Genomic DNA, 26,929 nt, shown 5'->3' with positions numbered 1-26,929 from the left:
TAGGTAGTTAGTGTTTCCCTGAAAATAACAGATTTTAGATTATGTTAGCTATATGGACTTTTTCGTCTGCACTAAAAAACCCAGGTTTAATAGCAAATTGAGATTACACACACATACCTTTACAAAATGCACGCGTTAAAATAGAGAAGAGAAGTTTGCCAAAGCAATAATAGAACTTAACCATTAAGTGTCTTTGAATAAATTTTCAATAATGAAACTGATAGTTTGAATGAACTCTTAATTACAAGCTATATTTTAGTTTACTCTGAGCCATAGAGGACCAAGGCTTATGTCGTATTTACATCACTCGAAGGGATAAAGCCAAATTGCTGGGATATTAAAAGTGTTAAAGTCCGTCCCGCGAGTGAATTTGTATATAATTCGGGAGTGAAGTCAATAGTCGCCTACAAATACTAGTCACATTTATTTAGTATTGTGCATCCTTTATACAATACCACCTCCCTTGAGGATGGCTCTCTTCGGTTCCTTTGGAGACGTGTAAAGTAGAAGAGGATTGTATCAAAATTTCAGCGATCATGTCGAAAGGTTCGCCCTTAGATGGTCTTTCTCCAGAGCAGGAGAGAGCACAGACCATGGTTTTGTTAGACTCCGAATATAATTTTAAATATGTGGCTAACTGTCTACAAAACATTGAAAAATGGGTATGGAAGTGGAGGAAGATGGGTATGGAAGTAGAGGAAGATGGGGAAGAACAATATCGGACTAAAAACTGGTCCCCGGGTGGACGTCCTGAAAAAGTGAAAGTTAGGGTAAAACGGGAGATAGTTTAAAAGAAATTCAAACGAGAGAAATTGACAAGGAAGTGTTCCAAGGACATGAAGAAGTGTGGAACTGACGCGAGTCATGTTGCAGTGTAAAAAACATGTAAATGAGCCATATGAAAAAAACAGCGATGCTGTGTCCCATATTGCCAAAAAAATCAGCACCTGACTAGTTTTGTTTGGTTTCGTTTATTGTTGTTATTAAAAGTTCTATCAACAGATAAGGTTTTTAAGGACGGCCTCCCGGGCGTGCTACTGTCTTTGTGTGGTGAGTGCGTATGTGTGCTTTTTGAAGGCTACTGTTTGTTCATGTTAAATCTCCTTGCGATAGTCCGGGACTTTTACCGATTTATTGTGCTACCTTCAGAAGACACCCTGCAGGACACCCCACCCGGTCACTTTATACTAACAACGGGCAAACCAGTCGTTCCACTCCTAAAATTCAGAGCGCTAAGCAGGAGTAGCAACTACCATTTTTAAAGACTTTGTTATGTCTCGGCCAGGGGACAAACCAAAAACCTTCCACACAGGGGCGAACGCTCAACCAAAGGCCAAAAGTGAGGCATTGTCAAGGGAGAAATAAGGAAATAGAACGTCGTTAAGAAAGAAGAGAAAAGGTATGATCTCAATTTTAGTCGCCTCTTACGATCATGTAACGGGGCAACAGGTATAATTCTTACGTCTTACCTGCAAGAGGGCACCGGAAAAGTATGAGGTTTGTTAGAGATAACAAATATTCAACAGAAGAAAGACTGTGGGAATTGCATCTCCAAAATGAATCTACTAAACATTTGTTTCATAGTCCGAATCGACAACATGCCATTGTGTAGGCATCCTAGTTAAATGACGTACCCGAAACTAACATCGAGTCAAGCAGGAAAGGATATAGGGGGCTATGGGAGTGAGCGGATTTACTGAACTCCATGTTTTACCTTCAGGGAAAACTGTTGATGATCAATTTCAGGGAGTCGTACCTATTAACTTTGCTGATGTCATATTTGCTTTGCGAAAAAAAAAAAAAAAATGGCTGCGCCAATCCGCTTTGGAGCACAGAGGTGGGTAAATATATATAGTGTATAGGATGATATATAAATAAATTGCCAAACTGGAGTAGCCTGGCAATACTCCTGATTTAAATCTAATTGAAAACAGAGGTCTAAATGTTTAGTGTCAATGGACAAACTACGATTATGTTTAAGATTTGTGTGAATGGATATGAATCAGGAACAAGTTTGCCGTAATTCACCTAATGCCTAAAAGAATAAAACAATTAATCAGAAACAAAGCTGGTGCCTGAGGTTTTTAAAACAAAAATATTCATACCAATGCTTTCATTATTTTTGAAGTTACATCATTTCTAATTTGCAGAACAGACTTTCTAATATCCTGTATATACTTCCGGGAACTGCCACGAAATGGAGACGTGTTGATATCAGGTTGGCGCCTTGCCTTGTCCCAGGCTTTTTTTAACTTAATTTAAATATTGTCTTCAGTATAAGGAATTGATACGACAACTATTAATCGGTATCTTATTCTTTGCATTGTCTATAGGAAATTCATTGCTGCCAACATAAATCCAATGTATTACAGAAAGTGAGGTCTGACATCATAACCAAGATCGCATGCAAAGGAAAGTGCTGACCTTGCGCAACTGTATTCTGCTGTTCTAACAGGTACATTCTCACGGGTAGAAATAAAAATGCGAATACTCAAGACCATTGTTGGCTTCTAGTTTTATATAAGCGAACGGAAATAATCATTTATTAAAACAGTTATATCATTTATCATAAAATCTTAAACTGTAAGAAACTAGTGTTTCTTCTGCACAATATTCCCCCACAATGCCGTCTTCATATTTTCACTAACAACAGGCCTATGTCATGTAAAAAGGAGTTTCCCTGTATAGTTTTAAAGTGGTCACATAAGATATAAGATATTTAAAAAACACATTTTCAATCAGAATAAGCCTAGTGTTTTATCTTCCGTTACTACATGCATTAGTAGTAGTAGATACATTGATAAACAATTAGCTTTAGTATTGATTAACACCTCTAGTGCTGCCTTAACTTATCACCACGATCGCCCGGATTTGATCTTTGCTGGCTTGGTGTTACAGGTTTTACTTTTTTTTTCATGACAATTTTTTGTGTTCAGTGGACGTGAGGTGGAGGTAGTCGAGTGCCTTTGGTGCTATATCCCCCTCACGTTAGGCTTGTCCATACGGTACGTCCGCATGACCGGATTGCTCCCTCGACGACCCTTGGGTGTGGCTAGGTGGTCCCTCTCCGTCCGGTGTCTCATATGTGCACTGATATCTGGCTCCTCCGCCTTATATATACCCTTTGGACGAATTAATCATAACATAGGACAATACCATTGGTTTCAAACAATGTGACTGTTTCAAAGCGCTTGAATAACGCTTATTACGTCTTATGAATGCTTGCATATTAACGGTAACATTGAACAAATTATGAACCGAACAAATAAATTAAGGAATAAAGGGACGGATGATTGACTAATAAAAGTACAGATAATTTGTGTTACGGTATTTTTCACAAAAATCAGACATGTCATGATTTATTACAGCGGAAGGTCCAACCCGTAGTTATGGATTCCGCCAGTAGGACGAAGTAGCATATAGCCGGGCCGATTACTTCTTGTTAGGCTTGTTAAGTGCAGTATTAACAACACGCCAGTATACTACATAGCTATAGCCCGGTTCCCATGCCTTATTCTCATCTCAATAAACTAGACATAATTATGGCATGAGACGTTCGAATTACATTATCTCCGACAACCAGTATTTGTAAAAACTTCTGCATTTTAATGATCATAATGACATATGAAACAAATCGCTTATTTATCCTTCATGGTCCGTCTCGCCTACAAATGCAAGACAACACATTTATGTGGCAATATTGACATGTAAAGCTAGTAGTGTATTAATATAGCGATCCGTTAGAGGTGTGACATTACCCTGTACTTTGTCTTTAACATAACAGTCACGCAAATCCGTCAATGATATTAGCTTTGCTTAACACAATGGAATGAACAAGTATATACATACACAAGATCAAGATTGCATATTACACTGGACAATGCGTCGAAAGACATTTACCTGTACGGTTGAATAGTTATGAAAGAATTTAAAATGTTTTGATTTGTATCTTGATTTAAAAATAAAAGTATAACCACCACGCTTACGTCCAACTTCCTGGTCTTACACAAAATCACTGACAGGTATACTACGATGTGACCAACAACTACACCCCTGATATCTTCAATCGACAGAAATGGCCAGGCGTGCAGGATCGGTGTTTACTGTGTTAGTGATAATTTGGTTGAGCGAGTTGCCAGGGATACAGATGAGCGGTATGTTAACATGTTCTAAATCATCAGACTGGTCACTGTTTCACACATGCTATTTATTTCAAAGGATTCCGTTTGTATACCTGGTTAAGGGTTAAATTCGTGGAACTTTAACACGATTTCTTATTTTAATATAGTGCGGTAGATGTACCTTAATCACTATCAACAGCACTATTGATATTTTTGTATACATAACAAATATTGATCTTGATCTTTACACTCCGTGAATACTTATAAGGTAGTAAACAATTGTATTGTTTGCTTTACATGTATATCGAAATTGATATCTTTAAGGCATAGTACAAGGGCCCAATGGGCCCAAATCGCTCACCTGCAATGCAGTGATCTTTTCATATATGGATCCGGCAGTTATTTGAAAGCATGCTACAGGACCAATATAATGTCTCTCTGCACTTTGGCTATTCACTAAAAGTCATTTAAAGATTTAATCATGCTTGATCGATGTGACCTTGAAGGTCAAAGTCATTCATTTGAACGAAGTTGGTAGCACTTCACCCCAGCATGCTACAGACCTAATATTAGGTCTCTGGGACTCTTGGTTATTGAGAAGTCGTTTAAAGATTTTAGCCTTTTTGACTCCTGTGACCTTGAATGAAGGTCAAGGTCATTCATTTGAACAAACTAGGTAGCCCTTCACCTAAGTATGCTTCAGACCCAATATCAAGTCCCTGGGTCTTTTGGCTATTTAGAAGAAGTCGTTAATTTTTTTTTGCATATTTGACCCGTGTGACCATGAATGAAAGTCAAGGTAATTCATTTGAACAAACTTGGTATCCCTTTACCCCAGCATGCAACGGACCCAATATCAACTCCCTGGGACTCTTGGTTATTGAGAAGAAGTCGTTTGAAAGATTTTAGCCTTTTTGACTAGTGTGACCTTGAATGAAGGTCAACTTTATTCATTTGACCAAACTTGGGAGCCCTTCACCACAGCATGCTGCAGGTCAAATATTAGGTTTCTGGGACTGTTGGTTATTGAGAAGAAGTCGTTTAAAGATTTTAGCCTTTTTGACTCCTGTGACCTTGAATGAAGGTCAAGGTCATTCATTTGAACAAACTTGGGAACCTTTTACCCTAGCATGCTGCAGGCCAAATATTAGGTGACTGGGACTGTTGGTTATTGAGAAGAAGTCGTTTAAAGATTTTAGCCTTTTTGACTCCTGTGACCTTGAATGAAGGTCAAGGTCATTCATTTGAACAATCTTGGGAGCACTTCACCCTAGCATGCTGCAGGCCAAATATTAGGTCTCTTGGACTCTTGGTTATTGAGAAGTCTTTAAAAGATGTTATCCTTTTTGACTCCCGTGACCTTGAATGAAGGTCAAGGTCATTCATTTGAACAAACTAGGTAGCCCTTCACCCCAGCATGCTACAGACCCAATATCAAGTCCCTGGGTCTTTTGGCTATTTAGAAGTCGTTTAAAGATTTTAGCCTTTTTGACTCCTGTGACCTTGAATGAAGGTCAAGGTCATTCATTTGAACAATCTTGGGAGCACTTCACCCTAGCATGCTGCAGGCCAAATATTAGGTCTCTTGGACTCTTGGATATTGAGAAGTCGTTAAAAGATGTTATCCTTTTTTACTCCTGTGACCTTGAATGAAGGTCAAGGTCATTCATTTGAACAAACTAGGTAGCCCTTCACCCCAGCATGCTACAGACCCAATATCAAGTCCCTGGGTCTTTTGGCTATTTAGAAGTCGTTTAATTTTTTTAGCATATTTGACCCCTGTGACCTTGAATGAAAGTCAAGGTCATTCATTTGGACAAACTTGGTAGCCCTCACCCAGCATGCTACAGACCCTATATCAACTCCCTGGGACTCTTGGTTATTGAGAAGAAGTCGTTTAAAGATTTTAGCCTTTTTGACCCCTGTGACCTTGAATGAAGGTCAACTTTATTCATTTTAACAAACTTAGTAGCCCTTCACCCCAGCATGCTACAGGCCCAATATTAGGTCTCTGGGCCTTTTGGTTATTGAGAAGAAGTTGCTTGAATGGAAAAGTTTCAATGGACGGACGACGGACGCCGCGCCACGGCATAAGCTCACTTGCCCTTCGGGCAGGTGAGCTAATAATATACATGGACTCAATGTTTTTGAAGAAGGATAACTTGTTAGAAAATACCTATATAACTGTACGTGTTAAAAGATCCAAATTAAATTACACAGTGAACTATATCAGACAAATATACAAAAAGATAATCTTACATGAGTGGCAATGCCATATGGAATGTATTAAACGAGTTCAATAATTTAATATACCATTCCCGTTTAGGCGAGTTTCATATCAAATTATAGAAGGATTTTAATAAATGTCATATGGCATAGCCACGAGTGTAAGTATAAATCACGTTACTACTAACTATAAGAATATATAATAAAACAAGAGGCTCATGGGCCTTAACGGTCACCTGAGTTTTGAAGTACTTAAGTTAATTAAATTGACCCTTTTTGGCCCTACAAATCAGCCCAGGGGGTAAGTCACGGCCAAAATGTGCAGACCATCGAGCTGTCATCCCATGCTGATAATGTTTACAAAGTTAGAATGAATTTCAATACAAATTCAACAAATAATAGTCAAAAATGTGATTTCCTTACATAAACTATAGTAAGATTTATCATCTCTCCATGGGCCAACGTAAGATCCCAGGGTTAAGAAATTCACAATTTCGGTAAAGCACTTTAAGACCCTTTCATCTACAATGAGTGTTTGATTCCCCCATATCTGAGAGTAAAGAAGGTTTTTGAAATTTCAGTCAACATGACCCTTTTTAGCCTCGTCTATTAGCTCCTGGGGGTCAGTCAGGGGCAACATGTCCATACCATCAAATTGTCATCCCATGCTAATAATGTTAGAATGAATTCCGATAGAAATTCAACGAATCAGTCAAAATTGTGATTTCTCTATATAAACTATAGTAAAGTAGAAAAGACGATTTTTGATTCACAGGTTTGATATATTTAAAGCTCGATATCAAATGTAACACTCAATTAGTTCTGGAGCGGACATTTCAAGGCCCGTTCCGACGTGTCAGTTAGCATACCAAATCTACCAACTTGTGTATATAGATACATGTAAACATGACAACGTGTTTCTGAATTAGGTTTTTTTTTAATTCTGGAAAGTTTTATTTTGAGTTATTTTCCTAACAACAGGTACAAGTAAAGTGATATATCATCATCATAAACATCCATTTCTTCATCTATGTGCGATGAATTTAGGAAGACTCGTAGTCCGATTCCGTTATATAGATTATGACTGGGGAAAATACAAAATGATTATTTATTTTCGAGGGATTATTTGCTAATGATAAAGGAAATGACGGACGGTGAATACAAACTACAAAGTAGTACATTCAATTTATCTGAAAGGAACTATCCGTTATTGATAAAGTCGATGACGGACTATGAATACAAAACAGTTGTATCGTACTAATAGGACTCGTCTAGGAACCAATACTGTGGTAATCAAGAGATGAAATCTCAATATAGGCTAAAACAAATGTTAAAATATTAAAAGGACATACAAATACAAGTTATACATCAATTAATAGTACTGAATCTGGGTTATTTTATATTGAGTTACATGTTCCATCATGTTTATTAATGTTGTAAATGTTTATTCGTTGTCAGTCATAGGCGTCATATTTTTTTTTATATACATACACTGTAGTAAACCTGAAGGATCAGTTGATTTTGAGTAGTACCACTGCGTCAAATCCAAATTACCCATTATCTGGGACCACAGACGGGAACTACGGTCCTCCTTCTTGGGGGATATGCATGGGCTCCGATCCTGACAACCCCGTATTTTGGAGAGGGACGTTTACTGGTTTGGCAAGAATACAGAGAATAGATATTGTCTTTAGAGATCCCGGTGAGTTGTCCTTCTGTACATCAATAAACCTTTCACTTCCGATTGTTCTATACATAGAGTCCGTTATAACTTCATGAAAAGAGACATTTACTCAAATTATTATATCTTATTTTGTTATACTTGAAATTTAAAATTTATTCAGATTTAATTGCATTTATATTTCCTGTAAAATGCAAAGGTTTACCTTAATGATAGCTGAAGATGCATTCGAAGTACCCTGTATATGCCTTTTTATTTGGTTATAGTTTAAGTTTAGAATTTACGCATTTTAACTTCAGTATCATATATATTGGGTAATGGCAAATTTTAATGATCATTGTACAGTACATGGTGCTCAGGTGTAAAATTGTTTATTTGAAAATGTCTGATTAAAAAAAAATCTTAATAATAATTGCAGCAAAGTCAAAATCGATGTTTTTAATTTCACAGGTCGCTTTATTATTTGAGATGATGTAGGCTTTTTACATTTATACTAACTGATATCCCTTTCTCATATTCGTCCCCTCCAGGCTTGTGATATAAACATATCTTGTGCAGAAACTATGGGAACATATTAGAAATCTCTATTGTTTCGCATTTTTTCATTATTATTATTACTATTGATTTTTTTGTCTCTATTGACGAGAGATAAACTGGCGAGTTTCACCTCTAAGTTCTCCGAATGGTTGCTTACCGTCTCGAAAACTTCGTGTAACATCTTTTCCGTATAAACGACTAAGCGGACAGCACTTTTGAATCAGTTTTAAGTGATATAATTACCAATCTAATTAAACTCTAGAAGGTCATACTAACTACGTTACATAAACATCTAACAACATTCCATAAGGGGTCACGTTCTGATGACCTTTGAGATGTGTGTATTTCACTTTCGGGGCGAATTGCCAATTTGTCGATGTCATCGAAGCAAACCATTTCGTCACAGCATGCATCTGGTGCAAACCATTTCGTTATAGCTATAGTGATGACTTGAAACAAATTGACAGATTATGCAAGCTATGCACTCTAGTTATGCTAAGTCGGACATATAAAATTCACTTCCAACATTCTGGAAGTAGTCATTGATTGGCTAATCCAAAAGTTCATCAGAACGTGACCCCTTATGGGATGTTGTTAGATGTTCATGTAACTTATTGAGAATGACTATCTACATTTTTATTAGATTGATTTAAGACGGAACTGCGAACGTGCACGGGTCTGTAATATGCAGTATCTATACCTCGTTTACACATTCATTAAACGTTCATATTTTAGCACATGGTAGAGAACTTTGAGCGGATCATTACTCTAATATCTTGGTGATCGTAACCAAAAGGGTCGAGGTCACAAATCAAAAAGGAAAAATGTTTCGGACGACTTTTCCTTCGTTTCCAAGCACACCGAGGGCTTCATGTAACTCATGGTCGAGGGTAATACTTCCCTATCACCTGGGGCCGCGGTGGCCGAGTGGTTAAGGTGTCCTGACACTTTATCACTAGTCCTCCACCTCTGGGTTGCGAGTTTGAAACCTACGTGGGGCAGTTGCCAGGTACTGACTGTAGGCCGGTGGTTTTTCTCCGGGTACTCCGACTTTCCTCCACCTCCAAAACCTGGCACGTCCTTAAATGACCCTGGCTGTTAATAGGACGTTAAACAAAAACAAGCAAACAAACAAACAAATCCCTATCACCTGTTATCAGAAAATGAGTTAAGGTCAAGACCGCATTGTGGGGTAAAAAGTAGGTAACATGAATCTAAAATCGATTAATTTTTTTAAAATTTAAATTAAAGAGAAAGTTCCAAGAAGACGGATTATTTAAATTTAAAAGAGATATACCACTTTCAATTGTTTTTTCCCCGCAAAAATTGCACCCGAAATGGTTCTGCTCCTTTATAAACATTAGACCTGATATTTGCAACATTCATATCTTGCATAATTGGCTTCTTGATTTTCTGGTGACCCTGTCCTTCATATAAAATCAAATAGGTCAAATGATCAAAGAATGTAAATAATCAAAATAATTTAAAACGGTTAATTTGTACGACTAGATAATGTTCTTAAGATGATATTTGCAATGTTTCAAGGTCAACTAAAAACATTATGCAGATATGGAACTTTTAGATATCTTCCCCCCCTTCAAAAGTCAAAATCATCCAAAATTACAATTTAAATGCTCCGCTTCTTTAACTCAGATATTTGATAAGTAGCACTTTTGTAGTTATGCAGGTCGCTGTCCTTGATCTGAGCAGATAAAACAACCCCATTTTGCAGGGCGTATTAAAAAAAATTGCTCTCTTTAGAAAGATTTTTTACTATACTTTTGTTTCCGAATTCAAAATTAAGTTTAAATAATTTTCCTCGTGCATTATAACTCATGCCTATATTTTTAAACAACACAAAACCATATTTACCAGCTTCACATTATGATTTACAGCGAAAATGTTTAATTCATCCTCAACAGTTAATGTGATTTCATTACCGTTAGTAGTTATTGTTAAGAGTCACTGGACCAACGCTTAGATCGGTAGTTAAAATGGCATAATGTATCAGCAAAGCTGGAAGCTGGATAGCATAAGTACAGCTATTATTCCTATCATGCATTTCAAAGTAACCGTTCATTTCATAAACTATCTGTATTTCTATAATCATTGCCGTATATAATTGTTGTAATAACTTCTGGACAAGCGATATACCAATTGTTCTAAGCATATTTGGCTATGCATTTACATCTAGATATGCCAAGACCCATTAACTGTGGTTATTCTAAAATTGGTTAAGTCCCTGTCGTCAAATGGTGCAAATTGTGTTTTTCATTTTAATTTCAGATCGTGCCGATGGATACCAATTTTGGATATCAAATGTAACAGATGTACCGTCTGGTATCAAATGCTATGAGGATGTGGACGAAGGTTATCCAAATATCATTCAAAACATTACTTCTTGTAACATAACTGGTAAAACACTGATGATATACATCACACGGCCACCTGGCAACAACGCATTTATGGACGTGTGCGAAGTGGATGTATATGGTAATTTATAATTGAATTTGGTTGTAATCTTCAGTATCTAAAATAATGTTTCCGTTACAAATGTTGTCACACATCTACTAAGTCGCCTGGACCGTGCATTTTTTTTTTTTTTTTTTTTTTAAATATTTCTGTTCAATGCTTCAAGAACACCTCTTATATTAAAAAGGCGCGCATGGGTAATTGTGTTGATGATATGCTAGATACTATAATTGATATAGGTTAACCAAGCTATTCAAATAAAAAAAATGATATAGCTTTATATAAATAGAAATAACTTTTCGTGTTGATTTTATAAAACAGTTAACGTAAAGTGTCCAAATTGATTTCGCCAGGCTGCTTTTCAAATAAGTATGGTGATCAGTGTCAAAACAATTGTAACTGTAAACACGGCTGTGATCCTGACAACGGAGTGTGTGATTCCCCATATTGTAACGCAGGCTGGAGTGGATCAACATTTTGTGACCAGCGTAAGTATCATTATGTTACACGTCTGTGTGATTATTGCGACTCTGTTCTCGATTTACTTCAATCGTGTTGACATACAGATGTTTGATTATAAGAAAACCTAAAAACTGGAATTTGAGAGTTAGTATTCATTATAAGAATGACCCGGTAATGAAGATGTTGGTTCTGTTCTAATTTGATTGTTGATTTTATAGTGCGATTTTTTCATGAAGCACTTTACCGAAGATACCCAGAAGAGCATTAAGCAAGTTAAGCAACGTCTTTTGTTTGGTGTCAATGAAGACATTTGGATAAAAAAAAGTTAACAGAAAAGTGAAAGACAACATTCCAATTTTAGTGGTCTTTTAATGTATTTAACATCTTTTTTGAGTTTGTTCATCGGTTGAATAATGTAAATACATTAACACTTGCTTTGAGCTTTAACCGACATTTTTATATAAGCGTGTTCCATTTCAACAGTTGCATACTTGAACAATTGTTCACTTGTGGAAATTAAAATTATCCCCATTTTTGCTTGCTCAGCATTTTATTTTGGCTGTTTAAGCTTGTTCACACGTTACATTTGGAGAGAACTGTCTACAAAGATGTCATTGTAAGACGTCGGGATGTAACCGTCAGAACGGGATCTGCCTTATACCGGGCTGTCAGGCTGGTTACTCCGGTGCAAGTTGCAGCCAGGGTGAGTAATTGTTTAGGATTCTGAATGATGCTCAATACGTGGTTTACTTTCAGTAATAATTTACAAATATTAAATAACATTACTAGTTTAATCAACAGATTTTATTTATGTTACGTAATAGGATTAGCATACTAGTCTACCAGGTCAATTTGATACTGAACTCTTATTAAACATAGGTAGTAATGTGAGATCTGTCACTGACGTATCTTTAAGTTTATCCCTGTTGTATTTAACATCGGTATAAATGCTTTGTTAACAGCCTAAAGCGATGATATCATAGATAGGATAATTAATACATGCGGATTAAACTATTCCAACGAAATGCTGATATAGCTATAGGTATCAATGAATATATTCTTGAAGAAAATTGTAATTTGATATTTACATAATGAACACATTATAGTGCAAAATATAATAACTATATTTTTCTCTAGAATGCGTTGTTCCTTATTTTGGAAATAACTGTGCCTCACAGTGTAGATGTAGAACGCATGGCTGTAATCATATTGATGGGACATGTACAGTACCCGGATGTCAGACTGGGTGGATAGGGCCATCATGCTCAACACGTAAGTACACATTACTTAGACGAATTACTTGTATTATCGATATTAGATATCTGACAGGCGCAGCCAATAATAATAAACACTCCTTGGCGTATTACGCTAGACACATAAGAAAAATATCACAGAGGGGAATGGCAATGACAAACACTTACCAGATTCCTTAATAGTTCTTAGTAACTTCCTTAAGCGTACTCATTTAACGTGCCATCCTCGATATTCTAAACAAAAACGTTCTTCCTGCTAGGTTCAGGGAACGCATATTATACAACGCGATGAGTTGTCGTTTCTTAAGCAACGTATAGTCATTTTTTATGAAAACCAAAGATCACTCTTCACTCTTCCTCAGGTGAACTGTCCCACTTAAGCGACAATCGAACAATGTAATGGCTATGATTGTTTATTATTAATTAAATTACTTTGTAGGATTTTTTTATTTTGCCATGACATATATCAGGGGCGAAGAGGGCGCATGTGAAAAAAAACACGACTAATCTTTAATGAGATTACTCTGATATTTCTTCCAAGGGGTCATTCTGTATTCTATGTATGTTAACAATTTGGACTCTTGTCTTGTATAACCTTTGCCATGGATATCGTACTGATATGAATAGAAAGCTGAACTGAAAACTGACTGAATGAACGTAGTGCGCTTTTTGTTTCATACAAACATGAAGTAGAAATTTATTCACATCAAAACTTATAATCAATGTTTTAACAGATTTACAGCGAGGTGACCAGTGTTGATATATAACGTGTATAGTAAATAATGTTTCGTGTAAATGGAGGTAAGGGTGCTGCCAGAGAGCCATACGCAATAGGTTACATAATGTCGTCTTAAAATTCGGACGTAAACTTGATAAGCTGATGACAGTTTGATCTTGCGATGTAATTCAGTCAACAGTTAATTGTGTTAATAAATAAACATTAATTATATCATACCAAACCTAGTATTCCCTTATTGTTTTAATTTCAAGACAAGAAGAGGTATTCAAACATTTGCGTTGCTGCAGCATGCTTGTTTCGCTTTTTTTTTTTTTTTTTTTTTTTTTTTTTTTTTTTTTTGGGTTTTTTTTTTTTTGTTTTTTTTTTTTTTTTTTTTCTTTGGTTTTTTTTTCTTTTTTTTTTAAATTTATTTTTTTTTTTATTTTTTTTTTTTTAAAAATTTTTTTGTTTTTTTTTTTTTTTTTTTTCTTTTTTTTTTTTATTTTTTGGGTTTTTTCTTTTTTTTTTTTTTTTTTTTTTTTTTTTATTTTGTTTTTTTTTTTTTTGTTTTAAAAATTTTTTTTTTTTTAAATTTTTTTTTTTTTTTTTTTTTTTTTTTTTTTTTTTTTTTTTTTTTAAAATTTTTTTTTTTTTTTTTTTTTTTTTATTTTTTTTTTTTTTTTTTTTTTTATTTTTTTTTTTTTTTTTTTTTTTTTTTTTGTTTTTTTTTTTTTTTTTTGGGGTTTTTTTTTTTTTTTTAACGAGGTGTTTAAATCCATTTTGGAAAAATTTTAAAATCTTTAAGTTTTTCAAAGGCCAAGGGAATTTTTGGGGTTTTTGTTTTGAGTCTTGGGGGAAAGCCATTTTTGACAAATTTTCCCCGGGGTGTTGGGTTTTGGGGGGCCCTGGCAAAGTGGGTTGGTGGGAAAGGTTATTAATTTGGGAAAGAATTTTCCCCTTTCAATTTCCTTTTAATGATGAACTAAAAACGGGGGGGGGGGACGGATAAATTGGAAAAAAGGAGAAAAAACCAAAATTCTAAAAAAAGAGCAAAAAAATTTATAATTTTAAAATTATGTTTTGTTAAATTTTCCTAGCCTTTTGTGTTTCCCTTTGGTTTTAAGGTATTTGTAATTATGTCAAAAGGGGAAATTTTCCTGGGTTTTTTAACGAAAAAAATTTCCCAAGAAAAATTTTTTTAAACGCCCAAAGGCGGGGGTCAAAAAAACCTTTCCAAGACGAACCCAGGGGGGGGAGACCGAAAGGGGCCCTTTGGGGTTTTGGAGGGGCCGAAAAAAAGGGCTAGGTTTCCCAGAAAATAAGGAATATGGGAAATTTGCCAAAAAGGGGGGGGTTTTTTCCCAGGTTTCCCCGGCCAATTTTTTTTAAAACTTGGCCCCCCTTCCCCCTTTTCGCCAAACAAAAGAAAAAAATTTTTTAGTGGCTTTTCTTTTTTTTTGGTAAATAAGTTTTTGGGGAAAATTTCCCAGGGAATTTAAAAAGGGGAAAAGGAAAAAATTTAAATTCCCGTCCGTAAAAAAAAAACTCGTTTCACCAAACTCCAGGTTTTGGGAAAAGGCCCTTTTAAACCTGGTTTTTGTCAGTTTTTAAAGGGTTTACCCAATTGGGAAAATACACCTTTTCTATTAATGTATCATATTCTTACGGGAAAAAAATGAAAAATACCCTTCTTTAAAAACAGGTTTAAAATTAGTTCCCTTTTTCCAATAGTTGCTTTGGGAAAAAAGGATGGGGGGGGGCTTTTTCCCCCGGGAACCGTCCGGGAAACAAATTTTTTACTAAGAAACCCCCTTTGGACCTTTTTTTCAACCAAATGGGGGTTCCCAGTTGATGCCCTCGGGGGTTTTTATCCCAAAATGGTTTTTTTTTGCATTTATTTTCCAAAAATTTTCACTCAAAAAGAAGGAAATCAAATTTCCAAAATTTTGTTTTAAAACCTTTAACCGCCCCTTTTTTTTTTTTTCCCCTTTTTTCCCCAAAAAACGAAAAAAAATCAACTTTTTTTTAAATTTGGTATATTTTTCATGTTTTTTTTTACGTTTAAAATTGGGGTTATTTGGGGCCCCTTTTTGGGAAAAGGAAAATTTCTAATTTTTTTTTCCCCAAACATGTATTTTTAAAATGCAAAGCATAATCCACTATTCAAAAGCCAAACCCAACCAAGTTTACATTTTCAATTTTTAAACTAATTTTTATTGGGTTCATCCGGGAATTTTCGGGGTTTCCATTTCCAAAAAAACCCCTGTGGAACTTAAAAAGTTTGGGGAAATTTTTTAACCCCCGGTGGGGGCCTTTTTGTGGTTTTTAAACCCAAAAACCTCTTTAAAATGTTCTAAAATTTTTAACAAATTTAAAAATGAAAACTATTTTGGCCCCTTTTTTCCTTTTTGGTTGGGTTTTTTTTTCCACCCCTTTTTTTTCTTTCCGCGGTTTTAATTTATTTAATTAAACCCTTTTTTGTTCCCTTTTGGGAAAAAGTTTTTAACGAAATTGTTAATTTTCAATTTTTAAAAAAAATTTCAAGGGTTTTTTTTATTCCCGGAGGTTTTTAATTTAAGAAACCCTTTTTGGTAAAAAACCAAAAAACCTTTCCCGAAAATAAATAAATTTTTAATTTTGCTAACTTGATATTTTTAAACAAACTTAAAAATAAAAAGGGTTAGGAAAAATTTTTAAAAGCAGTAATTTTAAAAATTGGGAAAACGTTTTACCCCCCAAACGGCGGTTTTTGGGGGTTCTTTTATTGCAAAACGCCTTTTTAACATAGTTATTCTTTCCTTTGTTTGGAGAAAGGAATTTAAACCCGGGGAAAGAAATATATAAAAAACAAGGGGAAGAAAAAAGGTTTTTATAATTTTTAAAATTAGGGAACCAGGCAAAAACAAAACCGGGTTTGCCTTATTTTGTTTTTTCAATTTTTGTATTTATTACCCCGGCTTAACCCTTAATAAAAGGAGGACTTTAAAGGCATATAAAAAGGGGGGGAAAATTTTTAAAGGGGGTTTTGGCCGGGGTTTGATTATTTTAAAAAAAACTTTTCTTGTTAATTTTTCCCGGGAAAACCCAAAAGGTTGCAAAAACTGAAAGGGAAAATTTGTTTTAAAAAGAGAGGGCAAAAAAAACTTTGTTTTTTTTCGGGATTTTTCCCGTTTTCAAAAACTTTTGCCCGTTCTACAAATTGGTATAAAAAAGGGTTTTTAGGGTTAAATTTTCAATTATCCCCAATTTTCCAATTTGGAACAAAAGTTTTTATTTCCTTGGTTTCAAATGTTTCCAAGGAACACCAAAAGAGAACCCTTTTTGTCCGGGTTTTTTCCCTTCCCCAAATTTTTTTTTCAAAATTGGGTTAAAGGGTTTTTAAATTCAAAAAAATTTTCTTTTTTTTGTTTGTTTTGGGTTCTTTTTTTAAAGTTTTTTTTTTTCTTCCAAACCTTTGAATTTAATTTTAAAATTCCACGGAATTTTAAAAGGTTCGGTTCGTTTTTTCCTTTTTTTTGTTTCCATTAAACCCCCTTAAATTTTTTTTCCAGAAAATGGTGTTTCCCCGAAGTTTTTTTAAACCTTTAAGGGTTTTGAATTTGGTTTAAAATTTTTAAAGGTGTTGGCTTCCAATTGGGGCAAAAATTTTTTTTAAAAGGGGGGGTAGCGGGGGGTATAATCAGGGCCCTTGTTATAAAAAAGTTTTTAAAATGGGTTTTCCTTCGGTAAAAGGGTTTTATATTTTGGGGGCGGGTTTTTTGAACCCTTTGTTTCTTCTATAAATTTCTTCTTTCCCCAAACCCTTGTTTTCTTTCAGAACAAAACCCCTCCCGATACCGGGTTTTAAAATCTATTAAACCCCTCGCCGAGGAACTCCCAAAGTCCCATGAATGGGGGTTTTTCTTTTAAAAAACAAACCCGTGTCTCTATCCATCAAGGGGGAAACCCAATCATTTTAAAATCGTTAGTGGGCCCGCTACTCCTTGGTAATTTAAAAGAAAAAAAACCAAACGTTTCCAAATTCCCTTTTAAAAAAAGGTTTTTCATGGAGGAACCCTTAAAACATTTCCTCAATCTCCAGCAGTTTATCACTTTAAAATTTAACCTCAAAAACCCCTTTTAATTGAAAAAATTACGCAGTTTCGTGAACACACATCCATCCATACAAGACTCCGCAGACTTTCCCAACGGGGCCTTTTTTTGATAGGACCAAAAAATAAACAATTGATTTCCACGTAAAAAATGCATTTTTTGGCGAAATTTTTGTATATTAAAATGCATTTAGATAAATATGTTAGATCTACTCATAGCTTAAGACCTATACCTAAAAAAAGTATTTGCTTCACCCATAAACTTGTGGGCCCCTCATAAAAATGGACATTTGGTGGAAAACATGTTTTCAAATAATCCGACTTTTGAAACTATTTTCACCACGGCTGGAACCAAAATCGATTTTTTTTTTTAAATGATTCTAGGGAAATTTTAAAATGCTTTGGAAATTTATCTAACTATTTTTTAACGAGCTTCTCAGAAATTTCCCTTGTCGAAAATTTAAAAAAAAATTTTTTTATGTAAATTTTTAATGTATTTTTCACAGTTCACTAAAAAGTGTTATTTTGGGTAGAAATGACATAATTTCGTGAATTCAGTTATTTTGAAAACATAAAAACCTGTCTATTGAATGCATAAAGTGATAGTATGCAATCATCCAGAAATTTTGTCTGGAATCCTTGTAAAACAAAAAAAAGACAGGCCCCACATCGCCAACAAGATTTCAGACTGTCTCATTTACAATATCAATACTACGCATATTTTCCTATGTTGGGATCAGCCACTTATTACAATGTATGACAGTCGATATTTTCCTTTAATATTTAGTTTCCTCGTTTCCAAAGATGATTTAAAGCAAACTGCGGTTGAAAATCATTTAACTGTTTTTCATCTCTTCCAATGGGCCAATCCCTCATCCTCTTGAGCGGTTTCGACTTAATAGTTGTTGAATATTCATTGATGTCGTCCTAAGATGCTGCAACCCAAATATTATGAAACTATATCTGATACGCAAGGAAAAAGGCTTCGAAAATTTATTTTTTTGTTCAATTGTCCCTTGCCCCTACACCCTCCTCTGGTATTCCGAATTGACTCCCCTTCAATCGATGATGCACCATATCAGGTTAAATAAAATATCTTAATCCGTATTAAATGAGATTGTAAAGGATTTGCCTTATTCAAGCAAAATGGGATGATACTTACCATTTGAACAAAGTTGTTTCCCTTTCCTAATTGATATTCAAGACCAAATGAAGGCAACTTACCTACATCCCCAAGAAGGTGGATTTTGATGCTATTTCCCGTATAAATCCACACTTACCTGTATAAGTAACCGTAAATATGCCAGGTAAAGACGCGAGTCAAATACATTGTTCCATCCTCCGAACATCTGGAAGGGGATTCAAACTTAAACCACATCATGTTTCCTTCCATCGAACACGCCGTGTCAGCGTGTTGCACCTCTCGTATTGACATTGTCTAAATATACTATTTTTTTCTTAATTTGTATACATATATCCGTATCTGAAATTTTTTTGAACTGGTTTAGGTAGTTAGAACATTGTAATTTATGATGAAGTACACTTATTTAACTCAATAGCATACATGACTTTCCTTGTTAAATAAACATAAACTATTGAGGATTCAAGGAAAGCTATTTATTTTAAGTAAAATAAAAAATACAATCATTTACTTAAAATTGCCATTTTATTTGATACAACTTTATAAATATGCATAGATAGTCGCTTATTTATTTGATGCAAAGATTAATGTCTTATGCTTAGTGTTTTAACCACACATAGCTGCAGAAAACAGAATATTCAAACTTACATAAAGAGTTTTTCCCAAATGTTTCCCAATTCCCTGATGCTATGTGATTTTCTAGTGCGACTACACAGTGATCTGAGACGGGCTGTCATGTGACTAGTGCGATGGATCAAGATGCATGACGTTTTCGCGGGAAATTTTAAAAGCGGCACAGTTATTGGCCTAAATGAACTGCTGGTTTGCTATTAATGCGCCGCACATAAATCTATTAATTTGTTGAAATAAATTGAATAAATGATGGTTTATGTCTTAAAAGCATTGTTGTTAGTTATTAAACTAAAATTATAAGCATTATTCTCAATTTTTTTTTGGTTTATGAAGTCATAGACAAAAAAACGGAGGGGCATTCTTTTTCATAGACGCTTCGCGTCTATGAAGAATGCCCCTCCGTTTTTTTGTCTATGACTTCATTTCGCGTCTATGAAAAAGAATGCCCCTCCGTTTTTTTGTCTATGACTTCATAAACCAAAAAAAAATTGAGAATAATGCTTAAATATATTTCATGTATCTACCATTATATTATTCTATAGTTAATGCATCTTCCATTATATGATTCTATATTTAATATATCTACCATTATATAATCATATATACGTATTTGACTACTGGTCTCTCTAGTAGTATACATTGTACATTAATTTTATTTGAATTATGAACGATTTTATGGGTGTCAGGATATCCAGTCTGAATCAAGCACACCTGTGTGGAAGTCTAAAGGAAATGTAGATAATGAACATTTCTGCCCGAAACTCTACCGATACTGGAACCAATACATTACCGAAATAATAACTAATATATCTCGGAGATGCAAGTCGACCTATATATATATACTTTTTTTATATTATAAAATAAGTTAAACATAAATGACAACTCCATATTGACCAATCTTTAAACATATGAATCTTATTATTTGCTTTAATAATTTTTATTCATCTAAATTTCAACGCATATGTTTATAACTGATTCAACGCATATGTTTATAACCGGTGATGATTATTATAGCCCGAGTCTGCTTTATGAGCCTTTTTTGCAAATAAACCAGGCAATAGAATGAAATAAAATTATATTATATTACTTAAGACAAATTTGTCTGAGTTATATTTGGACAACAATAGTCATATAACGCATACAGGTCATAAACTCTCCGACATAATTATTTGCATTATTATGAGTTATTACATACAGAAACATACACTATGTTATATGATTATGAACATATCTAGAGATGAGTTTTTACAGAGCATACACTATTTTACCTCGAAATAAAGCTAGAGTTGATTCCCTTTGATATAATCACATTTGTGAATAGTAGTTTATATCAAAGTTACGGGCGCTATCTGTTTTACATAAGTGTTTGAAAAATACATATATAATCTATACTCATTAAGGTAACCACCACTCTTCATCAAAAGATCAGTATATGAGATATTATTGATCCTAGCGGAAAATAGGCTTTTTCGGACTTCTGCATACAAAACAATATAAGAAAAATAACAACAAAACATTAATTAAGATAAGTATAATAAACTCCTTCGCAAATTATAGACATGAGTTCTGTCTAACAAAACTTCGTAACTCAAGAATTTTCGTAACTGTTGCGTAAGTCCGATTTACCAAATTCTAAGCGTTTAACAAAAACTTCGTTACTTTCGAACGTTCGTAGCTTAGGTAAAAAAAAACATATTGCGCAACTTTACGTCAAATCAACCCGGTCGAAACTTACGAAAACAATATATATCGTACACATTTACAAACTATTACTATTAAAGAATGAATATACCTTACGAGTGATAGTTTTCAGACAGATATCAAGTTCTGAATGTCGATGATTGATGTCGGCTAAATACTCTGGTCAGGCACCGAATTGTACTAATAGTCGTAGATCGTGCCAAAACAAGTCATTACTTTAAGGACCAAGGTGAGCTTATGCCATACCGTGGCGTCCATCGTCCGTCGTCTGTCGTCCGTCGTCCGTCCGTCCGTCACAATTGACTTCTTCTTCATAACCACTGATTAGAACTTGACCAAATTTGGTCAGAAGCATCCTATGGATAGGGGACTCACAATGGTAAAATGATGGGGCTGACCCCCAGGGGGCCTGAGGCGGGGCCAAGGGGTCAATTGGCTATATTGATATAAACGACTTCTTCTCTGATGCAAGATTAATGTCTTATGCTTAGTGTTTTAACCACACATAGCTGCAGAAAACAGAATATTCAAACTTACATAAAGAGTTTTCCAAGTGTCATTCGAAGTTCATGATGCTATGTGATGTCATGCCTGATACATGTGACTGACAACACATCATCAAAAATAATATAACACGACTCCTACAGTTTGAAGCATCCGATAATTTCCGTTTCTACAGAAACACTTTGTACAAGAAACCTTTGCGTGCTACTTCAATATAAATCCCTAACTGCAGATATAAGCTTAAAGAACTGTAGAAACTACATTGAGTGTATCACATTAAATTTGTATTCATGTATAATGCTTAAATGTTTAAAATACCTTACTTTACATATATATACATTTATATTTGTATTTTACCGACACATTGCTATGTCGAATTGATGTTATAGTTGATTTCTAAAAATCTATATTTAATGTATTTACCATTGTGTAATTCTATATTTAATGTATCTACCATTATATAATTCTATATTTAATGTATCTACCATTATATAATTCTATATTTAATGTATCTACCATTATATAATGATATATTTAAGGTATCTACCATTATATAATTATATATTTAATGTACCTACCATTATAATTTTATTTCATCTGTTACACTCATTATCATTGGTTGGAAAATTAAGGTTATTTCTTCATAGCCCGAAAAAAATTACGTCATTTTTTATGACGTAATACACGTAGAACTACTTTTGACGTCGTCTGCTTGCAATATTATCAATATGTCGTTCAACGTCGGCAATCCTGATGATATTTTCGGATTGGATATCGAACAGAACCATTATAAACCCATCGGAGATACCGAACTCGATGCAATATTATCATTTTTTGGATCTGCTTCTGATGACATTTCCCCTCAAAAAGCCAATCGGGAAATGAACGAGACACTTGAAGACTGTCAGCTGTCTATGCCTACTCCATACACACAACCGAAACGCTTTCCAGAGCTCCATGAATCTAGTTTGCAAGAGATCGAGAAAAATCGACAGGCCAAAGCGACGAAGAAAAATACCAAATGGGGATTGAAAGTGTTTCAAGGTAAATTATAGATTATTCCATCATTCATAGCTGAAATTTATTCCATTTCAAAGAAATTTTAATCGAAATTTTGATTACACAGACCAGGAATTGAACCTGGATCCCTCGGACATGAAGCCCGAGTACTCTACATTGAGCTACCTGTGTCTAAAATTTCATAAACAATCTTTACATCTATAGGCTACGCTCTGTCCCGATTACAATTTTAATATGATTTTTTTTTTACATAAAGCAACTAATGTCTCAGCGAAAAAGCTTATAGGCCATTTTTCATTTTTTAAAGCATGGAGCACGGAGAGGTACGGAGAAGAAATCGATTTCGGTACAATAGACACTGGCAATTTAAATGACAAGTTGAGGGTGTTTTATGCTGAAGCAACACCGAAGAACCCAGAAAAGAGAGAAAAAGAAATGACATCCGATCAGGCCAGGGAGTACCATAAAAATTCAATGAAGAGCATAAGGGGAGCCCTGAATAGACATATAAAAGATGTAGGTCGGGATATGGACATTGTCCGGGACAAGGATTTTCGTTCGGCGAACAACATGTTGGATGGCAAATTAAAACAGAATATCGTGGAAGGAAAATCGCGTCCAACACAACATAAAACCATCATCGAAAATGATGACTTAATTAAGATCGGCACTTACCTTCATCAGAATGTAAATCCAGTAATCCTCAGACTTAGAGTCTGGTACGACCTATCGATACACTTTGTCTCACGTGGCCTAGAATTCCATTCCCAATTAACACCTGAATCCTTCACATTTCACACTGACGCAGATAGCACAGAATATGTCACTCTGTCGCACGAAACAAAACAAAAAAAATCGCCAGGGTGGTCTTACTAGCATTGACGCATCGTCCGACAAAAGAATGTATGCCACTGGAAATATCCGTTGTCCTGTACAGTCGCTTAAACTTTTTCTACGAAAAACACCTTCTGATGCGAAACATCTATTCAATCACTGTGACAAAGACGCAATGAATCATCCAGAATCATTTGAAGGTTGGTACACTAAAACACCAGTTAAACAGTACCAGTTCGCGAGATTCATGGCGGATATTTCCAAAAACGCCATTTGTTCAAATACGTACACCGCCCATTGTTTACGGGCCACTAGTATCTCCAAACTGAGTGAAGCTGACGTTGAACTCAGACACATTATGTACTATTCAGGTCACCGTAACGAAAGCTCTATCAGAAGCTACAGTCGGGATTGTTCTGCAAACCAAAAACGTGTAATCAGCAACACTTTAGCTTCGCTAACCAATCAAAACTGCGACCATAATCAAAATGGCGTAGGCCCACTTGCCGCCGCGGAAAAATACAACTTGCCTTTGATACCGTCCAACTCATTACCGATGACATACGCCTCCTCGAGTAGCAATGTTCTGTCGTCAGGGCTGTTTTCAAACTCATCTTTCAATAACTGTGTGTTTAATTTTCCTCACTAGGCTCCTACATAAACATTCCAGTGACTGATTTGTTAGTCTAGTCTACAACACCGTGAGTGACTGATGACTGGGCTGTCAATGTGACTAGTGCGAACTGGATCAAACCGGATCGGCATGATCGTTTTCGCGGGAAATTTTAAAAGCGGCACAGTTATTGGCCTAAATGAACTGCTGGTTTGCTATTAATGCGCCGCACATAAATCTATTAATTTGTTGAAATAAATTGAATAAATGATGGTTTATGTCTTAAAAGCATTGTTGTTAGTTATTAAACTAAAATTATAAGCATTATTCTCAATTTTTTTTTGGTTTATGAAGTCATAGACAAAAAAACGGAGGGGCATTCTTTTTCATAGACGCTTCGCGTCTATGAAGAATGCCCCTCCGTTTTTTTGTCTATGACTTCATTTCGCGTCTATGAAAAAGAATGCCCCTCCGTTTTTTTGTCTATGACTTCATAAACCAAAAAAAAATTGAGAATAATGCTTAAATATATTTCATGTATCTACCATTATATTATTCTATAGTTAATGCATCTTCCATTATATGATTCTATATTTAATATATCTACCATTATATAATCATATATACGTATTTGACTACTGGTCTCTCTGGTAGTATACATTGTACATTAATTTTATTTGAATTATGAACGTTTTTATTGGTGTCAGGATATCCAGTCTGAATCAAGTACACCTGTGTGAAAGTTTAAAGGAAGGGTAGATAATGAACACTTTTGCGAAAAACTCTACCGATACTGGAACCAATCTATTACCGAAACAATAACAAATATATTTCTGAAATGCAACTCGACCTATATATATACTATCTTATATTATAAAATAAGTTAAACATAAATGACAACTCCATATTGACCAATCTTTAAACATATGAATCTTATTATTTGCTTTAATAATTTTTATTCATCTAAATTTCAACGCATATGTTTATAACTGATTCAACGCATATGTTTATAACCGGTGATGATTATTATAGCCCGAGTCTGCTTTATGAGCCTTTTTTGCAAATAAACCAGGCAATAGAATGAAATAAAATTATATTATATTACTTAAGACAAATTTGTCTGAGTTATATTTGGACAACAATAGTCATATAACGCATACAGGTCATAAACTCTCCGACATAATTATTTGCATTATTATGAGTTATTACATACAGAACATACACTATGTTATATGATTATGAACATATCTATAGATGAGTTGTTACAGAGCATACACGCTTTTACCTTGAAATAAATAAAGCTATAGTTGGTTCCCTTTGATATAATCACAATTATAAATGGTAGTTTATATTAAAGCAACAGGTGCCATCTGTGTTACATAAGTGTGTATTAAATACATATATATTCTATACTCAATAAGGTTAACATCCCTCTGCATCAAAGGATCAGTATCGGAAATATGATTGATCCTAACGGAAAATGGTCTTTTTCGGACTTCAGCATAAAAAAACAATATAAGAAAAATAACAACAAAACATTAAGTAAGATAAGCATAATAAACTCCTTCGCAAATTATAGACATGAGTTCTGTCTAACAAAACTTCGTAACTCAAGAATTTTCGTAACTGTTGCGTAAGTCCGATTTACCAAATTCTAAGCGTTTAACAAAACTTCGTAACTTGCGAACGTTCGTAGCTTACGTAAAAAAAAACATATTGCGCAACTTTACGTCAAATCAACCCGGTCGAAAATTACGAAAACAATATATGTCGTACACATTTACAAACTATTACTATTAAAGAATGAATATACCTTACGAGTGATAGTTTTCAGACAGATATCAAGTTCTGAATGTCGATGATTGATGTCGGCTAAATACTCTGGTCAGGCACCGAATTGTACTAATAGTCGTAGATCGTGCCAAAACAAGTCATTACTTTAAGGACCAAGGTGAGCTTATGCCATACCGTGGCGTCCATCGTCCGTCGTCTGTCGTCCGTCGTCCGTCCGTCCGTCAACAATTGACTTCTTCTTCATAACCACTGATTAGAACTTGACCAAATTTGGTCAGAAGCATCCCTATGGATAGGGGACTCACAATGGTACAAATGATGGGGCTGACCCCCCAGGGGGCCTGAGGGGCGGGGCCAAAAGGGGTCAATTTGGCTATATTGATATAAACGACTTCTTCTCTGAAACCGAGCAAAGGATATTGCACCTATTTGTGTGGAAGCATCACTATGGGGTGGGGATTCAAAATTGTACAACTGGTGGTGCTGACCCCCTAGGGGCCTGAGGGGCGGGGCAAAAATGGGTCAATATAGCTATATTGATATTAACGACTTCTTCTCTGGAACCGAGCATGGGATATCACTCATGTTTGCCTGGTAGCATCACTTTGGGGTGGGGATTCTAAATTGTACAAATGATGCGACTGACCCCCTAGGGGCCTGAGGGGCGGGGCCAAAATGGGTCAATATAGCTATATTGATGAAACCGACTTCTTCTCTGAAACCGAGCAATGGATATCGCTCATATTTTCCTGGTAGCATAACTTTGGGGTGGGGATTCAAAATTGTACAAATGATGGGGCTGACCCCCAGGGGCCGGATGGGCGGGGCCAAATGTGGTCAATTGGGCTATATTGATATAAACAACTTCTTCTCTGAAACCGAGCAAAGGATATTGCTCATATTTGCCTGGTAGCAACACTATGGGGTGGGGATTCAAAATTGTACAAATGGTGTGGCTGACCCCCATGGGGCCTGAGGGGCGGGGCCAAGAGGGGTCAATTTGGCTAAATTGATATGAACAACTTCTCATCTGAAACTAAGCAATATATATTGCTCAATTTTGACTGTGAGAATCCCTTTGGGGTAGGGATTCAAAATTGTACAAATGGTGGGGTCTACCTCCTTGGG

At 35.1% G+C, this 26,929-nt stretch overlaps 2 protein-coding genes across 2 annotated transcripts; both read left to right on the top strand.

Moving 5' to 3' along the window:
- Nucleotides 1–4,041: 4,041 nt before the first annotated feature.
- Nucleotides 4,042–12,932, top strand: LOC117318797. The gene is made up of 6 exons (XM_033873752.1): nt 4,042–4,154; nt 7,846–8,049; nt 10,852–11,058; nt 11,391–11,525; nt 12,068–12,202; nt 12,637–12,932. The coding sequence occupies exons 1-6, from the start codon at nt 4,076–4,078 to the stop codon at nt 12,930–12,932; spliced, it is 1,056 nt and encodes a 351-aa protein (XP_033729643.1). The 5' UTR covers nt 4,042–4,075.
- Nucleotides 12,933–22,131: 9,199 nt separating this feature from the next.
- On the top strand, nt 22,132–24,357 carry LOC117318809. The gene is made up of 2 exons (XM_033873765.1): nt 22,132–22,584; nt 22,868–24,357. The coding sequence occupies exons 1-2, from the start codon at nt 22,269–22,271 to the stop codon at nt 23,434–23,436; spliced, it is 885 nt and encodes a 294-aa protein (XP_033729656.1). The 5' UTR covers nt 22,132–22,268; the 3' UTR covers nt 23,437–24,357.
- The last annotated feature ends 2,572 nt before the right edge of the window (nt 24,358–26,929 follow it).

This window comes from Pecten maximus, unplaced genomic scaffold (genome assembly GCF_902652985.1).
Source record: "Pecten maximus unplaced genomic scaffold, xPecMax1.1, whole genome shotgun sequence".
NCBI lineage: Eukaryota > Metazoa > Mollusca > Bivalvia > Pectinida > Pectinidae > Pecten > Pecten maximus.
Note: the sequence above shows the minus strand (reverse complement) of the source record. Positions and strands in the feature narration are given on the sequence as shown.

What these genes read in the sequence shown, in the direction of transcription:
- LOC117318797 (XM_033873752.1), top strand. Translation starts at nt 4,076, where the DNA reads ATGGCCAGGCGTGCAGGATCGGTGTTTACTGTGTTAGTGATAATTTGG. An exon ending in GTGCGAAGTGGATGTATATG is followed by an intron (nt 11,059 to 11,390) that starts GTAATTTATAAT and finishes TGATTTCGCCAG; the next exon opens with GCTGCTTTTCAAATAAGTAT. An exon ending in CGGTGCAAGTTGCAGCCAGG is followed by an intron (nt 12,203 to 12,636) that starts GTGAGTAATTGT and finishes ATTTTTCTCTAG; the next exon opens with AATGCGTTGTTCCTTATTTT.
- LOC117318809 (XM_033873765.1), top strand. Translation starts at nt 22,269, where the DNA reads ATGTCGTTCAACGTCGGCAATCCTGATGATATTTTCGGATTGGATATC. An exon ending in GGGATTGAAAGTGTTTCAAG is followed by an intron (nt 22,585 to 22,867) that starts GTAAATTATAGA and finishes CATTTTTTAAAG; the next exon opens with CATGGAGCACGGAGAGGTAC.